General features: G+C 37.1%; 5 protein-coding genes across 6 annotated transcripts; 4 read left to right on the top strand and 1 right to left on the bottom strand.

Annotated features, from left to right (window-relative positions):
• Positions 1-683: 683 nt before the first annotated feature.
• LOC106114523 (lipase 3) lies at positions 684-2,481 on the top strand. Its single transcript, XM_013307769.1, has one exon. The coding sequence runs from the start codon at positions 817-819 to the stop codon at positions 2,248-2,250; it is 1,434 nt and encodes a 477-aa protein (XP_013163223.1). The 5' UTR covers positions 684-816; the 3' UTR covers positions 2,251-2,481.
• A 2,209-nt stretch (positions 2,482-4,690) lies between these two features.
• On the top strand, positions 4,691-6,559 carry Grip71 (WD repeat-containing protein Grip71). Its single transcript, XM_013307118.1, has 2 exons — positions 4,691-4,986; positions 5,059-6,559. Exons 1-2 carry the CDS (start codon positions 4,852-4,854, stop codon positions 6,523-6,525), a joined length of 1,602 nt encoding a protein of 533 aa, XP_013162572.1. The 5' UTR covers positions 4,691-4,851; the 3' UTR covers positions 6,526-6,559.
• An 803-nt stretch (positions 6,560-7,362) lies between these two features.
• Nup44A (nuclear pore complex protein Nup44A) lies at positions 7,363-12,409 on the top strand. Its single transcript, XM_013307708.1, has 9 exons — positions 7,363-7,580; positions 7,690-7,846; positions 7,983-8,136; positions 8,403-8,510; positions 8,632-8,742; positions 9,264-9,422; positions 9,577-9,788; positions 9,873-10,079; positions 12,195-12,409. Exons 1-8 carry the CDS (start codon positions 7,446-7,448, stop codon positions 10,013-10,015), a joined length of 1,179 nt encoding a protein of 392 aa, XP_013163162.1. The 5' UTR covers positions 7,363-7,445; the 3' UTR covers positions 10,016-10,079; positions 12,195-12,409.
• Positions 10,349-14,827, bottom strand: LOC106114475 (MAP/microtubule affinity-regulating kinase 4). Its single transcript, XM_013307707.1, has 11 exons — positions 14,524-14,827; positions 14,184-14,312; positions 13,753-13,925; positions 13,374-13,432; positions 13,163-13,292; positions 12,630-12,778; positions 11,902-12,053; positions 11,066-11,814; positions 10,902-10,988; positions 10,763-10,823; positions 10,349-10,687 (listed from the first exon to the last, which is right to left on the bottom strand). Exons 1-11 carry the CDS (start codon positions 14,653-14,655, stop codon positions 10,604-10,606), a joined length of 1,905 nt encoding a protein of 634 aa, XP_013163161.1. The 5' UTR covers positions 14,656-14,827; the 3' UTR covers positions 10,349-10,603.
• A 560-nt stretch (positions 14,828-15,387) lies between these two features.
• On the top strand, positions 15,388-19,392 carry LOC106114489 (uncharacterized). Of its 2 annotated transcripts, none has more exons than XM_013307723.1 (7): positions 15,388-15,537; positions 15,845-15,906; positions 16,443-16,782; positions 17,123-17,273; positions 17,471-17,541; positions 17,792-17,877; positions 18,182-19,392. In XM_013307723.1, the coding sequence occupies exons 2-7, from the start codon at positions 15,856-15,858 to the stop codon at positions 19,064-19,066; spliced, it is 1,584 nt and encodes a 527-aa protein (XP_013163177.1). In that variant the 5' UTR covers positions 15,388-15,537; positions 15,845-15,855; the 3' UTR covers positions 19,067-19,392. The 2 variants fall into 2 exon arrangements, with proteins under 2 accessions (XP_013163177.1, XP_013163178.1); XM_013307724.1 differs by lacking the exon at positions 15,388-15,537 and adding an exon at positions 15,546-15,617.
• Positions 19,393-22,103: the final 2,711 nt, after the last annotated feature.

Genomic DNA, 22,103 nt, shown 5'->3' with positions numbered 1-22,103 from the left:
GCTTATGTCACCCGGGAATAGTATAGCTTCCGAAAAGTAAATGATTTCCAAATCGGTTCACTAGTTGCGGAGTATACTCAATGCAAATAAACAATCAAATCTTTATCACATTAGTATAGATGAGTAATAAGTATATTAAGACAGTATTCAAGAAGTATTTTGGTTTTAGTCCATTTTACAAACTTAACGCTATATTATTATTTAATAATATCTCAGTATCTTTATCGAATTTGGATAGGTCTTATAAACGACGTAATCATTCGATTATTGTACGGAATAGTCACGTTTGACATCTACAAAAAGTTCAAATACAACCATACAAAAAATAATAATCGACGTTAAAGTAATTCGGATGCTATGAGCTACGAGTAAGCGTGTGGATACGCAATTCAACCTAACATCCTTTCCATAAGTTAAAAATATACGTAAAATATATAAAAAAATAAAAATATACGTTAGACGACAGTATCTCGTGAATGATGTACTAATTTTTTGCGTTTGTATTCAGGGAATCACTGTAATGTTCAATAATCTGTTGAATCTATTTTTATTGCTATAGCAAATGCAATAAAACACAAATTGAACTAAATAAGAAAAGATGTCGGCCATTTTTAATATTTTGCACCACAAAACACAACAATGCTTATATTTTACATTTTCTTCGTTTGTATAGATTCAATGAAACAGACGTCAAAGCATTGATAATATACTTTGTTTTTACTTAGAAAAAAAAAACGGAAACATGGTAAAACCAAGGCCGATAGCATTGGAAGAGATCAGTTTGACGGAAGCCAATGTGCTGGTAGGCAGTGTGAAATGTTCTTCCGCGTCACACCCTTGTTGCTCGCCGTTGCCCTGCTCGCCTGCTCGGCGCAGGAGCACGACCTACTAGCCGGCATCACCTCCTCCACGGGACAGCTGATCGGGGGCATCGCAAAATTACCCCTGGTGAGGCAAATTACTCAGATGTCTGGAGATCTCTTGGCCGGTACTGCCAACTTGGTGACCACCGTGCCGTTATCGCTGGTTCGATCGCTCGGCATCAGCTATGGATTTCCCACTCTGGTAAGCGATACCAACTCAGTCGAGGTGACGAATCGCATCATAAACGAATTCACCGAAGGTCTCTCCAACGAAGATATCAATTTGACCATAACCGACCTAGTGTCGAAATATGGATACCCGATAGAGAAACATATGGTCGAGACCCAGGACGGATACTTCCTGACAATGCACAGAATACCCAACGATAACGCTTCCGCAGTATTCCTTATGCACGGGCTGCTCGGCAGTTCCGATGACTGGGTGGTGTCTGGGCCAGTGAGCGCGCTCGCCTACCTTCTCGCCGATGAGGGCTACGACGTGTGGATGGGCAACGCGCGCGGGAACAAGCACTCGCGCTTCCACAACGCCTTTGACACGACCGAAGCGGACTTCTGGGACTTCTCCTGGCACGAGATCGGCTTCTACGACCTCCCGGCCATGATCAACTACGTGCTTCTCGCCACGAGGTCGGCCAGACTGAAGTACATCGGCCACTCGCAGGGGACTACTGCTTTTTTTGTGATGGCATCCGAAAGACCAGATTACAACAATAAGATATCTTTGATGATCGCCCTGTCACCGGTGGCGTTCATGAACCACGTAAAGTCGCCGATAGTGCGGCTGACAGCTCCGGGCGCGCCCTTCCTGCACAATATAATGAAGGGACTAGGTCTGTACGAAGTGTTGCCGGACAATGCAGCCACCAAACTGCTGCGGCAACTGCTTTGCCGCGCCGAACGGTTGGCGGAGATACTATGCACCAACTTTGTCTTCCTCACCCTCGGCTTCGATTTTGAGCAGCTAAACGTGACCAATCTGCCGGTGTTGTACGGGCATATGCCTTCGGGAGCGTCCGGCAAGCAGTTTGCTCATTACGCCCAGGGTATAGTTTCGGGTGATTTTCGACAGTTCGACTATGGAGACATGGTGAATACGGTGGTGTACGGAGAGAAGCGGCCGCCGAGCTACGTGCTGGAGAACGTGCGGACGCCCGTCGCCATGTTCTACAGCGAGGCGGACTGGCTTGCGGACCCTCGGGACGTTGACCAACTTTACAACAAGCTGACGAACGTCATCGATCTGTATAAAGTACCGTACGAACATTTTTCGCATTTAGATTTTATTGTAGCAAAGGACTTTAAAACGTTGATTTATTCCAGGATACGTAAACTTTTGTGGACGTTTCAGAAATACGATTTTGAGTAAGTGAAGCACTGTCCATTACTATTGTAGGTGATTATATTTATTGTAGCGTTATAAGTTCACGCTTGAATGATAATACCGAAATACTAATAATGTCCGACTTGTGTCCGAAAGAAACATGTGAGATATATGCAATTATTTAATAATGTCTTAATTTATTTCAATAGATATGAATGCATTATTTATTTAATCTACAAACTGAAGTTGTTGGTGAATAAAACCGGATATTAATACTGACTGAATATTAATTATATCAAAATATATGTTATAAACATTTTTTTTTGTTAAAATAGTGTCTTATTGTTCATTTGTATTCCCAAGTTGCTCCTGCAGAAATCAAGTAGCAAAAATGTTTGACATTTGTTTATAATTGATATTAAAATATAGCAGGCGTTTTAGGAACAGACTAACAATGAAGTCTACTTTGGTTATTTTTTCATTTAGATATGGAACCATCATAAATATACATTTCATGACAGCAGCTCTACTAAAGTGTTTAAATAACAATATTTGACACAATACAATGATTTTAGTCGAAAATGTAATCTCCAATGTCATGCATTATTTTAAATAGGTACCCTTTATTTTATAAACTATCAACTTTACATATGCAGTAGAAGATATTTTTGTAGTCAATTCGGGAAAGGTTGCTTTTATATATCTTTTTTAAAAGTGGTATCTGGGAAAGAACAAAGGCCAGCTTATAAAAGCATTAAAGTTCTATGAATTTAAGGTAGGTATAGATTAAATATTTTACATACACATGTGAGATCTCATAATTTTTAAATAAAAAACTTGTTTAAAAATCTTAATTTATTAACATCTTAATTCTTAAAAATTGATATTTTAATGTTTGCGATTTGTAAGAGATATACCTGAAAAAAAAGAAAATATAAATTTATTTTTCTTCAAATTACAATTCAACATAAGTGTAAACAGAAATTTTAAAACTTTTGATTTACATTTTACTTTCAGTTAACGGCATTAGGTGTATTACCAAATTGCCTTAAGACTTGCTCATACTATACTCATGTTTTCGTTAATAAGTTTTATTTTACTTACGTTTTTATTTGGAACTATTAGCATTGATGTAATGATACAATATGACCAAAAGGAAAATAGACACGCCTAGAATGTTGGAGAAAACGGCTAACTGGATGTCTGTAATCATTATGACGAAGTTATCTGAAAGAAATGTTTTAAAAATTAGAAACTTTGTAAAAAAAAAATCAAGTAACGTTATACATAAGTGGCAAACAATGAAGATAATATAACAGTTCAATATATGCTTAATAGGTTAGGTAAGTAAGCCGGTAAAATGTTGGACTTTCGCATTATCACCATTTTGATGTAATCATTGGATTATCATACTGCGTTAACAAGTATTTTAACTTACCAAGATGTTTATTCCTCCAATAATTCTTAGAAAAACACAGCTATAATAAGCAAAATGCAAGTGTCAAAAACCAATTACACGTCATTCAAAATAAAAGTCAAAGATTATACTTTTTTTTTATTTTATGACCTGGTAACATAGACCTTTAGGTCATATCTTATTTGGAAAATGTTCATTACTTTGGACAAAGATTATACATATCATAATAAGGGAAAGAACAAAGACTGCGATCAAATGAATCTCAGAGCGCGCGTTTTTCAAAGCACATGCTCAAGCGTGGAGTGTATGGCTTTTGTTATAATCAGGCTTAAAAATAATATAACAATATTTACCTTATGGGCCTCTCTTAAAGACTACTTACTTTTTTATTTCGAACAATTCGCGGTGACATAATGATAAAGTATGACCAAAACGAAAATAGTCATGCCTAGAATGTTATACAAAAAAGCTATCTGGAAATCTGTAACCATGATGACGATTTCATCTGAAAGATATAGTTATAAAATAATAAGCTTTGCCTTCAAATTAACAAATGTAATTGAATTATTATTATGTTAATATATTATATTGATTTAAACTTACCTAAACAACTTAACACAATAAGCCTAAGTAATCTTAATATCGTATTCTGTATTCTTATCGCTTATTACTTACTCCAATGATTATTTCACTCAAAAAGTCAAAAATTAAAAAGCAAAGAAATTATAGAACACATAAAAAGAAAATAACAAAAATAAGATAAAGAACAAAGAGTATGGTAAGTATACTATATAAGATAAAGAAGTTGACTAACTTTTTCTTTTGAATAAGGCCAAAACACAGGGCCAAAGAAATGATGAATAAGTTAATCTGAATTTCTTTATCCCTAAAATATCTATAATTTTTCACTTTAAAATTAAAGTTTCAATTATTTTAAATATAAATCAGCATAGACATTATATCATATCATATCATCATATAACCAAATCCAAAATGGTATAAACAGAAACAATTTTTACCTCTGGCAACTTCAATTTTTTGTTGCCGTTTAACCGTTTGACAATTTTAATTTTTTAGCTGTCAAAATAAACTCTTTGGTCAAAATTTAAGTTAATTCCTGATATTTCACGTAACTTTGTTTACGGTTTTTCAATTAAAAGAAGCGGAATTTTATTCCGCTATTCTATCCAAATTAATCTAATTTAGCACCTTTTGGTGTTATTTGAAAAATGTATTTGTCGTCGATCAGCTCCCGATTGCTTCTCTACGACACCAACAGTTGGGATTTGAAAAAATCTTACGACTGTTACGAAGGTATATTACGAGATGTATCGTGGAGCGACGACAGCAAATACATTTTACAGGTAAATATTGATAAAACAACGCTATTTATTGAATTCATCAAACAGGTTATTTAAAATGTGTAAAATTTGCAGGTTAACTCCAAAGGTCTAATAGATATTTTGAGCCCTGCAGAACATGACATCCGTAGCTTACAACATGTACCATTGAAAGATACTTGGTCGGCTAGCTTCCATCGCGATGGTCACCGTAATGTTGCAATAGGCACAAAAAATGGTAATGTTTTGATCTGGGACACAAAGAACAAAAGTGTTACTAAGAATTTTTCTGCACCTGCACAAGCGTCATGTGTAAATTTCATTAGTTATAATGTGAAGAATACAAGTTTAGCCGCAGCAATGGGTAATGGGGATACTGTGATTTACAGTTTAACATCAAATATTCCTCTCATGACTGTAAAATTGTCATGTTCTAAAAGCATCTCAGCAATGAAATTCCACAATGAATCAAGATTTCTTCTAGGACTTGCTACAGAAGAAGGTCATGTTGTAGTTAAAGATGTTACTTGCAACAAGGATAGAAATTACTTTGAAAACATTCATGCATCTCCAGTTAGTGATATTGCCTACTCCCTTATCAATAGAGATGTGTTACTGTCTTGTGGTTACGATAAAATAATGCATGTGTATGATATTCGGATGCAAAATGTGGTTTCAACAATAACAACTTTATATCCTCTCAAATCTCTTGCCATTAATCTTGAAAATCAAGTTGCTCTTGGTACGAAAAATGGCTATATCCTTATCTATGATTTACGTGATTTAAATGCACCATTCAAAGTTTTGAGAGGCCATAATGAAGAAGTTTGTAAGGTGGCTTTTCAACCACCACGAAAGAAAAATTTAAATGATACAAGTCTGAGAGAGGATGTTGAGGTTAATTCTTCCTTCAAATTACAATCGCCAGTGAGAGGGAGAACATCTGATACATTTTTCATTAATGATACACCACCAAGAAATGAAGAAGCATCACCACAGGGCCTTGATAATAAAGTAGATTCTTTTCTTGTTATGATGGGTCTAGATAAATCCAATGTGGATGTTGATGATGATGGAATTAAATCAGTGGATAATGGAGAAAGGAGAAGTGACAAATTTGAATTTAGATATTGTCAATTAGATGCAGAGAAAAATATCAGCAAAATATCAACACCATTAACAAGCCGGACTGCAGATAATTTACAATTCACATCCCCATTGACAATACCAAATGGCACACATGACAAAAACTTGAATACTAATACAACTGACATAAAATTATCAAATATAAATTTAAATGGTGATATGGTAAATTCAAAAAGTATCGAAGAGTTAAAGGATTTTATAAAATTAACATTAGCAGATGTTGCTGATGATAATAGGAATTATTTCCTTCATATTATGATGGCTTTGACAAAACAGAAACTGTTTTTAGAGAAGCAACTATTCGGGATGAATGAACAGATACATACCTTAATTCAAAATCAGAATATGTTGGTAGAAACAAATAGGAAGCTTGTCTTACAAGTAGAGCAGTTGAAATCACAGCAAAATCTCTTTTGAATATCTATTTACTGTATCTAATGACATCTCACAATATTTATAATGAAAATCTCATAAAATTGATTATTTTTAATGAATTCGTATTGCAAAATTATGGCTTTTAATGTGATATTTATTATATAAGATTTTTAACCGACTGATATTCAACATAATAACATATATTAATATTCTGTTTTAAAATTATTTCTTAAGGTTGATGTTAAAAAGATGTATTTATAGTTTTAAATCTAAGTTGAAATATGAATTTGCTTGTTGAGACACAATGTAGTTGTTAAATGTATGTGGGAGATCTATCTAGTGCCATGTTAACTGTAAAAGTTATGAACCGTAAAAATGTACTCAGTTTAATAGACTACAATTGTTTTCCAAGAATTGACTTCTTGTTACTAATGTTTCACTAAATACATGTGTCTTTACTATTATTGCATTTTTTTGTTTAAATAAGTGGAAAAGAAACCTCATTGAAATAAATCTATGTGTCCTAGAATATTTTTTTGATGTCAGGTACAAGTGGTCATTAAAGCCTTGGATCTTGGCCACTAAACAACAAATTCCAGCATCTTCTCGTTTAAGCACACAGAACTTTTTAAAAATTTACGCGAAAAAACTTGCATTCGACGTTAAACTTGATCATGTATAGTCGGGGTACCGAAGTAATCAGCAGATATGTTTGTTTTACTTTACAGTCAAGTACAAACTCTCTCCATTCTTTGAAACTTTGCACTCTGTGAAGTCTATATGTCATAAAATATATCTAAATAAGAAATGCCCTAAAGGTCTATGTTACCAGGTCATAAAATATAAAAAAAAACAATTATGTCAGTGTCGATTGTTTGTCAATGTCAATTTTACGGTTCAAAGAGGGTTATTTACTTATGTTTTTAGGATTGATAATTTTTTGAATATACTCGAAAACTATAATGGCCGAACTTGCGGCAACAAATTTATTTGAATCACAAACTATCAATGCAGATCACAAAGACCTTATACACGATGTCGCTTATGATTTTTACGGAGAAAGAATGGCCACTTGTTCTAGCGATCAGTACGTTAAAGTAAGTTTTTGTAATATGCTTGACTTGAAGTTTCTTAAATATGTGGTTAAATATGCCTTTGTGTCTGTATGTGCAACATTTATTAAACTAGTATTCTCAAATTTTCCAGGTGTGGGATACAGACGGGCGAGGCGGTTGGCGGCTTACAGGCAGCTGGAAAGCCCACCACGGTTCTGTCTGGAAGGTGACTTGGGCTCATCCAGAGTTTGGGCAAGTTTTAGCAACATGTTCATTTGATAGAACTGTTGCTATATGGGAAGAAGTTGGTAAGTGAAACAATTTAATATAATTTAAAATAACTAAATTAGATTAGGTTAAAATTGAAAAATATATATATAATACATAATTACAACTGCCATTTTATTATCATTTGGAAAGATATATTTTTATTTTTTATTTTAGGTGATACAACAGCCCCTGGCTCTGAGAAAGGTCTCCGCACATGGGTTAAACGGTCAAATTTAGTGGACTCTAGGACCTCAGTGACAGATGTAAAGTTTGGTCCAAAACATCTAGGTTTATTGCTAGTCACTTGTTCAGCAGATGGAATTATAAGGTAACATTAAAAAAATCATAATAATGAATAACCTATGTTCAGAAATGGGCAGACAAGTGCTGATAATCGTTCTAAATACTGTTTTTAGGTCGCACATTGTACCTTAAAGGTAGTTAGGCAAATCAAGTACAAAATAATGTTTTACATTAATTTTATTAGGAACTATTTTTTCATCATTGTTTTTCTTATAAATGAGTCATACCTAGAAGATTTATATCTATATTTATATATATAGTTATCTTGATATGAGATTGTTTTGATTACAGAATTTATGAAGCTCCCGATGTAATGAATCTGGCTCAATGGACCCTCCAGCATGAGATCCCTACCAAAGTATCAATTAGTTGTCTATCATGGAACCCTACATTATCAAGGTGAGCATTTATTATTGAAAATGTTGATGTTTGTTGCTACTGACTCCATCAGTATGAAACCACTGTAATTAAACAATTATGAATCTTATCAACACTACATTGACGGTTGAATGTCCAACAGCAACAGAGTGAATCCACCAATGTTGGCAGTGGGCAGCGATGAACCAAATGTCTCCAATTCTAGCAGTAACCAGGTGGACAAAACTTGTAATGGAAAAGTTTTCATCTATGAGTAAGTATATCTGCTTTATAAATAGTCTAAATAAAGGCAGCCCTAGAAACTGCACGCATCGTGAGAAGGTTCCTGTCTCTGCAGCCCTGACCACTGGTTGTTTGAGTCATGGGACTCCGCAGCTGGTGGTGCTCTATTTTTAATATATTTTGTATAATTTTTTATTTTATCGTATGAAATATAATATATTAAGAATAAGAATAATAAATGAATAATTGTCTTAATAACAAATGTTACATAATGTATACTACAGAGATTGTCTCTGTAAAGCAAAATAGTCTTCCCAATGTTTGCAAAAACATTTAGTTTAACCTGGATGAGTGAAAGTCTAAGGGACTAGGATATTTTTCTCGCATATAGAGGTTAGAGATTTTCTTACCCGAGTTTCTCGCTTATATACTATAAGTAGTAGTATTGCTTAAGTAGGATGTCCCTTCCGATGGGATATCACTCTCGCTTAGCTAGGTTCGATAGTGTTCATATTTTCAAGTGTGACTGCAGTGGAGTTCGTTGTCGTGTAGATACGCGGAGACGTCGCGGCGGTGGACGCGCACTGACTGCGTGTCTGCGGTGCAGGAGCCCGTCAACGACCTGGCCTTCGCGCCCAACCTCGGCCGCTCCTTCCACCTGCTCGCCGTCGCCACCAAGGACGTCCGCATCATCAAGATCGAGCCGTTACCGTAAGACTAACAACATTGCAACTTTGCAAATGCATGTGTCACACTTATATGTCATGTTATATATCATCATTACGAGTCTTTTATACAAAACTATTATAACTTCATTTAAGTATTTCTAGTTGTTCCAAGATGTTCCATTATAGAAGTTTTGTAGCGAGTCGTCCGGCGGCGCGGGGGGCGCGGCGGGTGCGGGGGGCGCAGGGGGCGCGGTGGGTGCGGCGGGCAACGGGTGCGGCGCGCGCTACAAGACGGAGGTGCTGGCGGCCTTCGACGACCACTACTCCTGCGTGTGGCGCGTCTCCTGGAACGTGACCGGCACACTGCTCGCCTCCTCCGGCGACGACTGCTGCGTCAGGCTCTGGAAGAGTACGTTGGCTCTATCCTAATAAGTCTATTGCACCGTACACTCACCTCCACTCAAAATATTAAAGATAATTGTTGTGTTTTCAGTGCAATACTTGAACCAATGGAAGTGCGTCGCGGTGTTCAAGAACGAGCCCCAGGCGGGCGACTCGCCGACGCCGGGGCGCGCTCACACCACGTACACGCGGCTGGCGGCTATGGCCAACGCCGCGCACATGCCGCACCACTGACGACACGCCCCCCGACACGCCCACCACTGCGCGACACGCACCCCCCGCCACGCCCACCACACCAGTGAGTGCCACAACAACATACAAACATCACGCTAAACCTAAACAAGCGAGAAACCTCTATAAGCGAGTCATTGGTCTGCTCCCTACGGACTCTTCATAAGCGAGAAACTCGTGTAAGAAATCTATCGAGGTTCAAGTTTTTTTTTTGTAAAAGAGGTGTCTATACGAGAATTTGCAAAATTGACTCGTTTAATATCAAGGGGATCCTCAATGTAGTATGATTTTCTTGTACTTGTGTTGTAAATATTTTTGAAAAAATAATATAAATGCTCAATTTGTAAAAATTGCTCTATTTTTTCATTTTACATATAAAGTATATAGATAAGGCAATAAGTCGAAAAGAAGATTGTTTAAAAAAACCACCTGTATTTAGTAGCCGGTACAGTAAGATAAAAAAAAATTATAATTCGCTTAAACTTACATGAGGTGGTCTCGATAAAAGAATTTTTTTACAAACAAAAATGCTTAAAAAATATGGCCGTCAAAAATATTCGGGCGCGCGAGAGTCGTGCCCGGGACACTGCGTCACTTGATCGGCGCCGTCCGTCTGATGCGCTGCGTGTGCGTCGTCTCCTTGCTCAGCGTCGCCTTGCTCGAGAACCACGGCACCTGACACACAAAAAACACGATTTTTTTTTTGCTTATCACAGCAAATAAAAATAGCGAAGAGGAAAAAATTCTCACCGGCATCGCCCTTTCGCTCTTGCAATGGCTGTTAGTTGACGAGTGAGGACTGATGATGTTTCTGTAAAATTATATGTAGTCAAAAAGGAGGTCACATAACCAACAACAAACACATAGATATATTAAGTGCTGGACGTACCCTAGAGAAGCGCGCTTGATGCCCGTCGCGGTGGTCTGGATGAGCAGGCGCGCGGGCGGCGTCGCCAGTGGACCACCCACTCGCCAACTTTCATTATGAAACAAAAATATTTTTAAGTAATTAGTTTAGATATGGAGAACAATAAATAGTAGTGCAAATCAGACCTGGGCAGGCCATCTCCCGCGCGCCGGTAGAAGTCTGCCCGGCGACAGTCGAGTGCGTTGGGGCAGGCGCCGAGACGCAGCGCGCGCTCCTCCGGCGGCTTGTGCGCCCCGCCCCGCGCGCCTCCCCGCGCCCCGCCCCGCTCTGCCACGTCGGTGCTGGAGTGCTCCGTGATGCTGGGCAGCCGCGAGTTCATCGTGCAGTCGCCGCTGTCGTACACTATTATCTTATTCGATATGAAGTGAGCGGGCGCCGTCTGATTGCTCGCCTTCGGGCTCTGCTCGGCCGGATTCTTCTTTGCGCCCTCGATGGCTTTCGCCTTTTCGACCCTTCTGTCGATTATTCTTTGCCTCAAAATGTCCTTGGGGATGGTGGTCGTCGGCGACGCCTTGGTGAACGCGGCGCCGGGTTTAGGTGCGGTTTGGATTTTGATGTCGGGCGGCTTCGGCGGCATAGTTGTCGTCCTTCTGATCGGGCTCTTGGAGCCTCTAGGGGGGGAGTGTCCGAAGAATCTTCTGCTGCTCGAGGAAGCTTCGAGGTCGGTCCTGACCCTGTACTCTGGCGGGGAGAGAGGGCGGGCCTCCACGGTGTTGGTGGACCAGAGCATGTCGGCGCCGGCCACCGAGTGCATGAGGTGTAGGTGCGTCTTTATGTTGTAGATGCCCGCCACGGGACCGAACGGGTCCGCCTTTATCTGAGTTATCACGTCCACCTTGGTCTGACCGCAAAGCTCGGCCACTTGGTTATAAATCTAAAATGAAGAAAAAAACATAGTCGTCGAGCAACCTAAATTGTCTCTGAAAGAGATTTAATTAATAATCGTGTTAGAACGTGTGACCTCTCTGTTAATTTTGGGTTCAGTGGCGCCCAGGGGGTGCGTCTTCATCCTCATGCCGGGCTTGCGTATCCAGCGATGTCGCGCCGCTTCCTCAATCTTCAGCCGGAGCTCCACGTTCGGTTCTAGAAGGTGTTGGATAAACGTCTTGCATTCTGGAACAAACACGTGAATAACGGAGCCGTAGAGAATATTTTCCTCTTGTCCTTTACCCCATCTACTCTAACTTTTTTGTATGGTGACAGCTTATTTGAAATATTGTGTTAATAATGTTAATCTATGTTCTTCTGTTTCAGTTTACACAGAATGAGTGACGAAGGTCTGTCGCGTTATAATATGTGAAGTGAACTGTCAAACTGTTGAGTTACGTTGAACTATAGCTCTGAGACGTTCAGTTTTGTTAAAGTTAAGAAACAAGAGGAACAATGTATGAATGCTTGTAAACTTGATTTATAATTTTTCCATAAAACAATTTAGATGCAAAATGTGTTTTATTTTTAAAAATTATTCACAAGATAGTTGCAAAGTAATGATTTCTAATGTCATGTAAACTATAGAAAAGCGAGATTGACGATTACTCTGTACTCTATTGAACAGAATATTAAGTTTTATGAGGGATTTATTACTTTATTACAATAAAGTTGCATGTCAAAAGTTACTGCTACACAGAGTCGTTAAGTAGACACTAAGAGAGTGTTTATGTTTGGTTTAGTGTGGTCAGCGTGACTGACCGCTGGAGACGCATGCGAGCGCGACGCGCTGCTTGCGGGAGAAGCCGCGCGCGATGGCGGCGCGCAGCTGCGGCCGCGACCGCCCCTCCGCCGACTCCGCGTCCGCGAACGGCAAGCTGCCCGTCACCATGCCGTACACTATCACACCGCTGCAACATACACACCGCTCTAACCTGTAACCTGACACCCTACATCAGTACATCAGCATTCAAAAATCATTATATCCGATAAAAAAAACATAACTTTGAATTTATTCCCAGATATGTGCAGGTTGCATAATGAACTTTTACTTCATCATAAAAACGTCTGATAAATTTGCATATATGTAAATCAAAAATTAAAAAACCAATCTGTACACGATGGGATTCCAACCCAGGACCAACAGATTACAAATCAAGTACTTAACCCCTGAGCCACAGATACTGCTTGGGGTACTCTCAAGTGGATATCCATGATTTCTGTCAATCCATTTAGATAGCGGGCGTGATTGTGTGTTGTGTAGTTTATGCACTATATTGTATGTGGGTACCGACATGCTCCAGAGATCGACTTCGGGCCCGTAACGTCGCCCGTCGACGAACAATTCGGGTGCCGCGTACTCGAGTGAGCCGCACGGCGTGCAGAGCGCCCCGCTGATGTTCCACACGTTGGAAAGGCCAAAATCTGCAAAACAGATGTCATTCTAAACAGATAGATCGAAACAATTTGGTGCATGGAATGACATATGTTAGTTAATTTACGTACCTACAATTTTGATGAACTGCTTCGTGCTATCCAGCATGATGTTCTCCATTTTTAAATCACTAAAAAAGTAAAAACATATTTTGATTTTCATAAGACATCAACCTTAAAGAAATAATTAGTAAGATTACAATCATTCCATATATCAGGATCGCAGCAAATATAAATCTATGAACTGTCTTTTGGTTACGACGGTATGCTTATTTATATTTGCTTCGCGTAGGTCATTTTTGTCTGGTTCTTCCAGACTAAGTTCTACATCTATGGCAAATTTCAGCGAGATCCATTCAGCCGTTTTGTAGATACCCTCTAATATCCATCCTCTATATATCAAAACATTTGCATTTATAATATTAGTAAGATAAGAAGTAAAATGTGTGACCGGTGCACGACGCCGCGACAGTGCATGTGGCGCACGGCGGAGACAAGCTGCGCGGCGAGGGCGCGCGCGCGGCCCTCCGGCAGGCCTCGTGCTGCGCCGCGTGTCGCCAGCACGTGTGCGCACAGGTCGCCTCCGCCCGCCGCCTCCATCACTACGTACAGCCGCGGCCCGTGCTACCAACATATCTAAATATACTAACATGCTTTTGTCACTAACAGGATAGACGCATGGCTACCATTACCGACATGGTTTACAAAACAATATTTGTCGCCTGCCAGTTCGTGGTCTAGTGACTAGATCTGGGCGGTAAACTGGCGTCAGCGTCGTCTATGACAACCAACTTTCTAGTAAATAAATTGAATTTTTGCAAACATTTAATCGTAATTTCACCTTTTTGTAGCATATCTATTTTATAGTGTTAACTATTTTACCATCATAGTTTCGTATAGGGCAGCGATACACGGGTGCCGCAACTTGGCCATAACTCTCGGCTCTCTGTGCAGGTTGCGGCGGGCGTACTCTTCTTTTATACAGGTAAGATCAATTATTTTTATAGCCACCTGCGTCACAATAGGAATTATATACGCATAGTACAAATATAAAAAGGTCATTTTAATCAAATAAAATTCGAGTTTTAACTGCCGTTGAAGTGTTGCCATACGATAAATTAGACATGGAAATATTAATTTAAATGTTAACTACAATTAGTTTCGCGCAATTGTAAACTGGTTGTTTTGTTTACGCTTTTATCGGCTGGAATAATTAATTCACCTTTTTTCCTATAATCCTGTGCGTTGCCTCCTCAACTCTTGCGAAGTGTCCTTTACCTAATACCTTACCAGTCATAAGGTAATTGCCAACACTGTATACTTGTCCCTTCCGTGATGTGTTTGCCATCTTCATATTGAATCACCAGTGATTTGGAACCATATTGCGTTTGCTTGAATTAAAACGCATGTGCATTTAGAAAAACAAATTTACCCTATTATAATTACACAAATACTACATAAAGCGTTGCACGTTGTAAAAGTCATAGCAGTATGTCACTATCGTTTGTTTGTTGATTGAAATTGGAACGGCGATGTCGTCTCTGACATTTTGCAATACTATTTTTATCGGCCTGTGATCGCTCGTCGATCCCTGAACATATCAAGCATTCCTAATTATTATCAATCTGGCTTAGTCCCGCTACGGTACTTGGACATGTATACCCCATAAATGTTCTTAAACAACTGACTGGTTCAAAGGCCTGCGATGAAATCGTATGAAATTGCACGACTATCGTACGAAAATGTTTTAATAGAAATTGTTAAATAAATATATAATTTTATAGTGGGTTTCGTATATTTGTAGGTCAAACAAAAGCAAAAAGTGGTTATCCGACAGAATTAAAATCAAAACTCTACATTTCAAAACTTATTCATCATTGTTATTCCCATCTTCCCGCCTAAAATATTGTCCAATGACATTGGCAGTAAGTGTGCCACGTGATATATTTACAATTGACAACTTGACTTTCAAAAAACTTATTTACAACCTTAATCCCATGCAGTAAGATTTAAAATATTTTGATTTACAGTTTCCGCGTAATTTAAAAAAACCAAACATTTGACTTTGACATTTGAAGATAAGGAATTTGGACCAAGTTAGACTGGTTTATTTTATTTTATCATCTTTAATTCAACCTAATATGAACCCATACGATTCCTTGATAAGCATAAAGATTTAAATTGTATTACAAAAGAAATACTTTATAGCTGTTATCAGTATTCGTAACACAATAACGTATGTATACTTTAAATTATTTTCTTATAGTAATTATCTCGCATTATATCATCTTTCGTGTTATATTAATAATCTTGCAGGTTGTATTCTCAGTCCTTTACTCTTTTTTATTAATAGTTTTAATTAATATAGTTGAATGCTATATTAGGATTAAAGTTTTCAATAAAAAAAATCATTGATAATGCAATAAGTGGTAGGAACTTTTCGCAAAGTATTTAAATTAGGAAGTGCTCAAATTTAATGTTTAATATTACTATGTATGTCTTCATATTATGTGCAATGAATATGACAAATGATTGATTTACAGGTGTATTTATAATGTTTGGCAATTTACAATTTGACAAAATGGTTGACACCACGAAGGCCAAAGTGAGTAAACTATACAAAAATGTTAAAAATAATTATTTACTTTAAGAAATTATATCCACATTGCAAAACTTCTTGTTGGTGGAATTGTTTTAGATGGCAAAAATGTATTTAAATTTTCAAAAGACAGTACTATAAACTTATCTATAGTAAATCTATCACATATGATTGGATGTATGTACAGTCAAATATGGACCAGTGAGAAACCTCTATAGCCATAAAATATTGCAGTTCCTTGGATTCTCAATTATACTGGTTTGACTGTATATGTGGTTCTATCATCTGTCATCTTTTTCCCATAACTTTATAATGTTTAATGTGGTACCCACTTATTTAGGGATTCTCAAAGTTGTGGGAAACTTTTTGGAAGCTGAGTATTTGATGGAACCCTAGATTCTAAGAATCAAACACCATGCTCCTCCTTGTTTGATTAACCTATGGCCATATTGTAGTAAAAACTTCAAAGTACATCAAATATATTGAGTAAAGCTTAAATTTATGGAATAACTTGTTTTGATAATTATTTTTTTTATTTACAGGAATATATGAAAAGTAAAGAAGTATTTCATTCCCTTGGGTATAGTGATACAGTGGAATATGCAGTGGACAGTTGCGGTAATAAAGTCATGTATTCTGTTTACAAAAGAAATATTGATTTTGTTGCGTCAAGTGTATGGGAGGACCAAGACGGTGTGACAACATTATCTTGCAATTTAAAAGAATTAGCTGACTTGATTGAAGAAAATAAATTGCTATTTGCACAAATAGATTACATGGAAAGGAAAAAGCCGATAAATGAAAGTCTGAATATTGATATGAAATTGATCGTGCAGAATATAATGTATGTGAACAGAGTTATCACACAGAAGAGATATACTAGTAAGTTATTTTATTCTGTAAAACTAGTTGTTGCCCGCTACACCGCTCGGAATAAAAAATAATAATTTATAAATATCAGCCTATGTATTCTTCCAGACTATGTTCTACATCTATGACAAATTTTAGCTATATCTATGGTGGAGATACCTTCAAACAAACATCCATCTATCCATTTAAACATTCACATTTTTCCTCTTGTTTTTCTCATTCTGAAGCAACTGTCAAGTGTTGCTTGTACTATCCCGGCTTATGTCTAAATGTGCCTTATAGATTCTCTCACCAACCGGGCTTATATCTTGTTAGGGTTGTCAGTAGGTCTTGATTTAGTATTGTGTGGCAGGCAATGTGTTGGCGATGCAGGGTCGGTCTCCACTGTGCGCGCTGGGCTTCGTGGCGCAGCTGGTGTGCGGCGCTGGGCACGTGGTTGTGGAGGCCGTGCCTCACACCGCTGTGCTGTGCCATCTCTTCGTAACGTTGTGCCGCAAAGCTGGGTCAGATTTAATATCTTTTTCCACTAGTCTACTACCACACCTACTATTACTGCCAAATTTTGATAAATTGAACATAATTTTGTTCGTCGTATTTAGACTCTGTGTAACTTTATGTGATCTTTCATTTCATGGATTTAATTTTGATTTGTTTTTTTTAGAATAAAGTCTGTTTTTATTAATTTTATACTGCGTTACAGATTATCCGTTAGTTTGGCTTTTGTAAAGGAACCATCGTTGGCTGATATTGGTTGTGATTTGATAATAAGAGGTTAGTGTTTGAATTTAAATTGATGTTTTAGATTAGCTATTGAATTCTAAGTTGCTTAAACCATTCAGTAAGTTTTAAATAAGGTGGACTAAGGATTAGAGGCGAGGTGTCATTCGATTCGTATTCTTTGTTGCCCAATATCATAGCAGTTTTGTACCAGAGTAGGCTTTTTTAATTTGCAACCAGTTATTAAGAAATTGTATAACAAATTGAACAACCAATTGTATCGAGTTACTATTAAATTGTGTAGAAGTGCAGAGAGGGTGTATATTCGTGGTGACCGAGCAGTCAGACATCGATTCTGCCATTGACAATTTCATCGTTTCAGCTTCACAGGTGAGAACTTAATATTTATCATCCAATCGTCACTCATACACAAAACTCGTTACTTCTAAAAAAATCCTAGTAAATTTTTTACACAAAATTTTATAACACTACCTACCCTTTATAATTAGTACATTTTAACTCACATTTCACACAAAATAATTGAGTAAGTGACCGTTCCCTAGTTTAGTTAGAAGAGAGGATGGGAAGGAGACTAACGTCCTCTAGGCCCCCACAAGGCATACTTATCAGACGAGGCGTGTAAATATTTCAATTCGACGCCTGTCTTCGTGGTGGTGATACGTTTGTTTTGCAGGATCCTTGGAGAATACGTCGTGTGTTAGTGCAGGAAAGCATCGTGGAACCTTTGAAACAAATCCTAGAATGGAGGTCGAATAGATTACCTAATTCCTTATTACCAACTCCGAATGTGGAGTGTAATAGTGCTTACAATATACACGATAGACTGTTTCTGTTCGAGTACACCGGCCTTGAACATTCTGACCACCATGTTGTAATCGAAGCGTATAGAACTGATGAAGAGCTTCTGTCTCTTTTATACACGTACAAACCGTTCACTGTCTCACTCTGGTGCGCGGATATATCTCAGGCTAATCAAATAGCATACGGAATCGATTCCACCGTCATCTGGATCAACGATTTCGGCTCTATCGATGGACCAATAAAATCTTCGCAAGCATTTTATTCGATTATCGATATTTCCTATGCGAAAGATCGAATAGAACTTTCAATCGATGTTGAAAAGCAAACAGCTCGTGCTCTCAATTGGTCGAAACAAGATCCCAGTAAGAGATATACGTTATTAAACATGGTTATAGAAAAAACGGAATCAATAGGCGTAAAAGAGAAAAAAGCTGATGTTTTAAAGTCGTTAGAGCCTATAGATTTCGATGGAGAGGATGGTAATTTTGTGAAAGTAACCAATGTTGGAATTTGTGTAGGTATAGAGACGCGAGCTATGCCTTTCGTATTGTTCAGTGAGTTTGAAATAAAAAATGTTTTGAAATGTCTTTTGAAAGGTTTTGGGGTTGTGATATCTTCGTTGTCGGAAAAGGACAAAGTTTTTGTAGACGACTTGGGTAAGTGCGCGCCGATTTTGTACAAAGGTGTTAGTGGTACTGAAGAATGTCTGGTGACGTCGAGATTTTCTCAATATAAGGTGAAAGTTGTTAGAAGCTAATTTCTAGTTAGGTACTATTTTTACTAATGAATGTTACTTTATTAAGTTTCTTTTTTACGTTCAAAAACGTTCGTTTTGTATTACAACAATCGTGTTAAGAATAATAGTTATATATCTCTGGCTAGAACAATTAAATAAGTTAATGTAAGCAGCTTCAAGATAACTGCAACTAAACCTATTCAATGGGGAATAAAACTATGGTGCTCTACTAGCTATTGTATGGTTTCAAGTTAAAATGATTTACAATTTTTAAAGCTGTCATACTATTTCTTGTTATAAAATGGAAATGATTTTATTTTTATATTAAATATTTTTATTATTTTTAATTGTGCAGTTTTATTATCTCTTAATAAGTTTTAAGTACGAATTTTCGATCAGTTAGAACCGATTAAATAAAACGAAAGAACTTATGTGAAAAAATTATAGTGACAGCGTGTATTTGGCAATGCTAGCTGCAGCCTGTCGCATTGGCCGTGCGATATTACAAAAGATTAATTAGTCTTCTTCTAGACTATGTGTATTTATATACACACAAACACAAAAACGAACTTACATTCGTGGGAAAAACAGTTAAAATCACCTGCCTTAATAATAACCGCATCAAAATCGATCATGTCTGCAAGTCTAACGCCAAAATAACATATTCGGGAGAAACAAAACCCTGTAGGTTATTACAGTATTGAACCGCAAATATAATTACAGACGAGACGGTGTTAGTTTTGAACTAGCCTTTGTCGAAGTAATCGAAAGCAATAATCTCCAAATGTAGCAATTGTCCTATTAATATGTATTCCCAAGTTGTTAGAAGTCGTGCGTTAGTGTATGGTACAAGTTGCAAGCGGGAAATATGTAATTTTTTTTTAATAAGACTGCGATTCTGACGTCACATTCAGTATAAAACATTTAATATTGTGTTAAAAACGATGTAGATTTGTCAGCAACTGTTTTGTTTGCAACAAATTTTCATGACACTTTTGGAGGAAGTTCTGGGGACGCCGGAGTAGACTTTGTTCTGTCTCTTCGCGTCGTATCCTGGTTCCTGCACGAAGTGAAGACAATTGATCTCTCGTAGGGTGTTTCTTTACTTTGTTCGGTCTTTTACGATATGGTTGGCGTTAAGGTTCATTTAGACAGAAGCCGGAATCGTACGAAAAACGCTCGGCCGTCTCTTCAGAGCGAAAAAAACTTATGGAAAATGCGTACGTTTGTTTCGCTGTGAAGCGATTGCATAATTTCTCCTGAGAAATAAAGAAATTATGAGTTTATCTATCAGTTTGTGACTTACACCAAGCGTTAATGGCAAAGCACAATCGAGTCGTAACTCGCGACGAATGCCGCTCTCGCTACGGCAGAACATGTACAGCCAGCAAAATAACACAATAGTATGTTTTGGATTTAAATGTTATATGAATTTGTATAAAATTATAACACGCTTCAGCTTAGATAAAAAAAAACTAAAAGGTTCTTACAATTTGGTGAAAATTATTTTAAAATCGGTTACGTACCAAACCAAATTTACTATGTTATGTAAAATAATTAATTTGCTTAGACTAAAATTATTACAAATCTTTCATTTATTTATGGTTTCGATAATAATGATTTTATTCAGATGTTATGTTCTAATTCACGTTTACATTTAGAATTTATGGAAAGGAAAAATATATTTTGCAGACGAGTGTACCGATGCAAAATATATACGCGTGGTGCAAGTTGAGTGCTCTGCATTGTCGCGGAACAATAGCTTTATCTAAATTGAAACAGGGTAACAACACACCTGATAATACCAGCTAAACGTAACAAAAACATTATGGATTTATGTTTTGTAATTTGTTTATGTTAATCAATATAGGTTAACGCCTTAGAATTTTTAAAAATTAATGAGTAAAAAACTCCCAACCAAAAAACATTTTGATAATCCAAGATAATGCCGATTTTGAAGTCTTAAAACGAATATAACACTCAAATTCACAGTGGATTAATATAGCCAAGTAGTCGTATAGGTAGATACTCTGTGGAGTATATTATCTGTGCATTGGCAGAGCGCGGCGGACATGCCGCCAATTTGTCTTGGTGTTGCTAACATGGCCGCTGTTCTGTGCTACACGCAAATGGATATTACTGGACGGTGAATTTATAAATGAGATGTCTGCAATTATATTATTTGATGCGATGCGGCGGTCTTTAAATTCAATAGAGTTTTGGCGTTGTCTTAAGTATCAATAAACTGAACATTTTTGGATATAATTTATAGAAAAGTTTCGGCATAATGCGCTATTTTTTTTTGGTTATAAATTGTGTAGACACCTTTTTAACGTGGATATATATTTATAAGGTGTCAATGAAACGTTATAAAAATATTTGAGAAAATTCTCCGTGAGATACTGTTGAGAAACCAATTTTCTCGAAAAGATCGCATCTTTTATAGGGTTGTCTCGACAGTATAAAACAACTTATTTTTCTTATATGACTTATAGTTCATACTTCGGTCGCATGTAATGGCTGACGAGCTTTTGTTTCTTCTTTATAGCAATAAAACCAGATAAAATGAAAATTATAAAATGCAAAGTTTGACAACCCTATACTTTATCGGTCTCTCCTATTTACGATATGAATATATTCAATATATATTTTGTCGAAAACGAATAAAGACGTTGGCACATATTCTAAAGGACGAAATTAAATACATTAATAACATACCGAATATTATTCAGTGTTAATTAATTTATTATTTATTAAGAAAATCTACAATATGTGTTGCCATAACAAATTGTCGGGTACAAATGCAAGTTGCTTGATCCTGCAAAAAATGGTTTAAATTACAACTATTAAAGGGGGGAAACTGCCTCAAGCGATGCCAAACTAATTAAGGATATTCCAGATGCTAGTATCCCCGTATATTTTTCCGTTCTGTGAAATATATTAATGGCACACACACATGGCTTATATTTACCAAATAGCAAGAGTTGTATAATCTAAAAAAAATAAAATTTACTAATATTATAAATACGAATGTTTAGATGGATGGATGGATGTTTTT

This window comes from Papilio xuthus, unplaced genomic scaffold (assembly GCF_000836235.2).
Source record: "Papilio xuthus unplaced genomic scaffold, Pxut_1.1 DF828142.1, whole genome shotgun sequence".
In the NCBI taxonomy this organism is placed as follows: Eukaryota; Metazoa; Arthropoda; class Insecta; order Lepidoptera; family Papilionidae; genus Papilio; species Papilio xuthus.
This window is presented reverse-complemented; position numbering and strand designations above follow the sequence as displayed.

Excerpts from the sequence above, each read along its gene's own strand:
- LOC106114475 (XM_013307707.1), bottom strand. The coding sequence starts at position 14,655 with ATGAAGATGGCAAACACATCACGGAAGGGACAAGTATACAGTGTTGGC. Across the intron at positions 13,293-13,373 it reads GCAGTTCATCAAAATTGTAG|ATTTTGGCCTTTCCAACGTG; the intron begins GTACGTAAATTA and ends TCTGTTTTGCAG. Across the intron at positions 10,824-10,901 it reads ATCAAGCGCGCTTCTCTAGG|AAACATCATCAGTCCTCACT; the intron begins GTACGTCCAGCA and ends ATAATTTTACAG.
- Grip71 (XM_013307118.1), top strand. The coding sequence starts at position 4,852 with ATGTATTTGTCGTCGATCAGCTCCCGATTGCTTCTCTACGACACCAAC. Across the intron at positions 4,987-5,058 it reads ACAGCAAATACATTTTACAG|GTTAACTCCAAAGGTCTAAT; the intron begins GTAAATATTGAT and ends TAAAATTTGCAG.
- Nup44A (XM_013307708.1), top strand. The coding sequence starts at position 7,446 with ATGGCCGAACTTGCGGCAACAAATTTATTTGAATCACAAACTATCAAT. Across the intron at positions 8,511-8,631 it reads TGGAACCCTACATTATCAAG|CAACAGAGTGAATCCACCAA; the intron begins GTGAGCATTTAT and ends AATGTCCAACAG. Across the intron at positions 9,789-9,872 it reads CTGCGTCAGGCTCTGGAAGA|TGCAATACTTGAACCAATGG; the intron begins GTACGTTGGCTC and ends TTGTGTTTTCAG.
- LOC106114489 (XM_013307723.1), top strand. The coding sequence starts at position 15,856 with ATGTTTGGCAATTTACAATTTGACAAAATGGTTGACACCACGAAGGCC. Across the intron at positions 16,783-17,122 it reads CACACAGAAGAGATATACTA|GCAATGTGTTGGCGATGCAG; the intron begins GTAAGTTATTTT and ends ATTGTGTGGCAG. Across the intron at positions 17,878-18,181 it reads TCATCGTTTCAGCTTCACAG|GATCCTTGGAGAATACGTCG; the intron begins GTGAGAACTTAA and ends TTTGTTTTGCAG.
- LOC106114523 (XM_013307769.1), top strand. The coding sequence starts at position 817 with ATGTTCTTCCGCGTCACACCCTTGTTGCTCGCCGTTGCCCTGCTCGCC.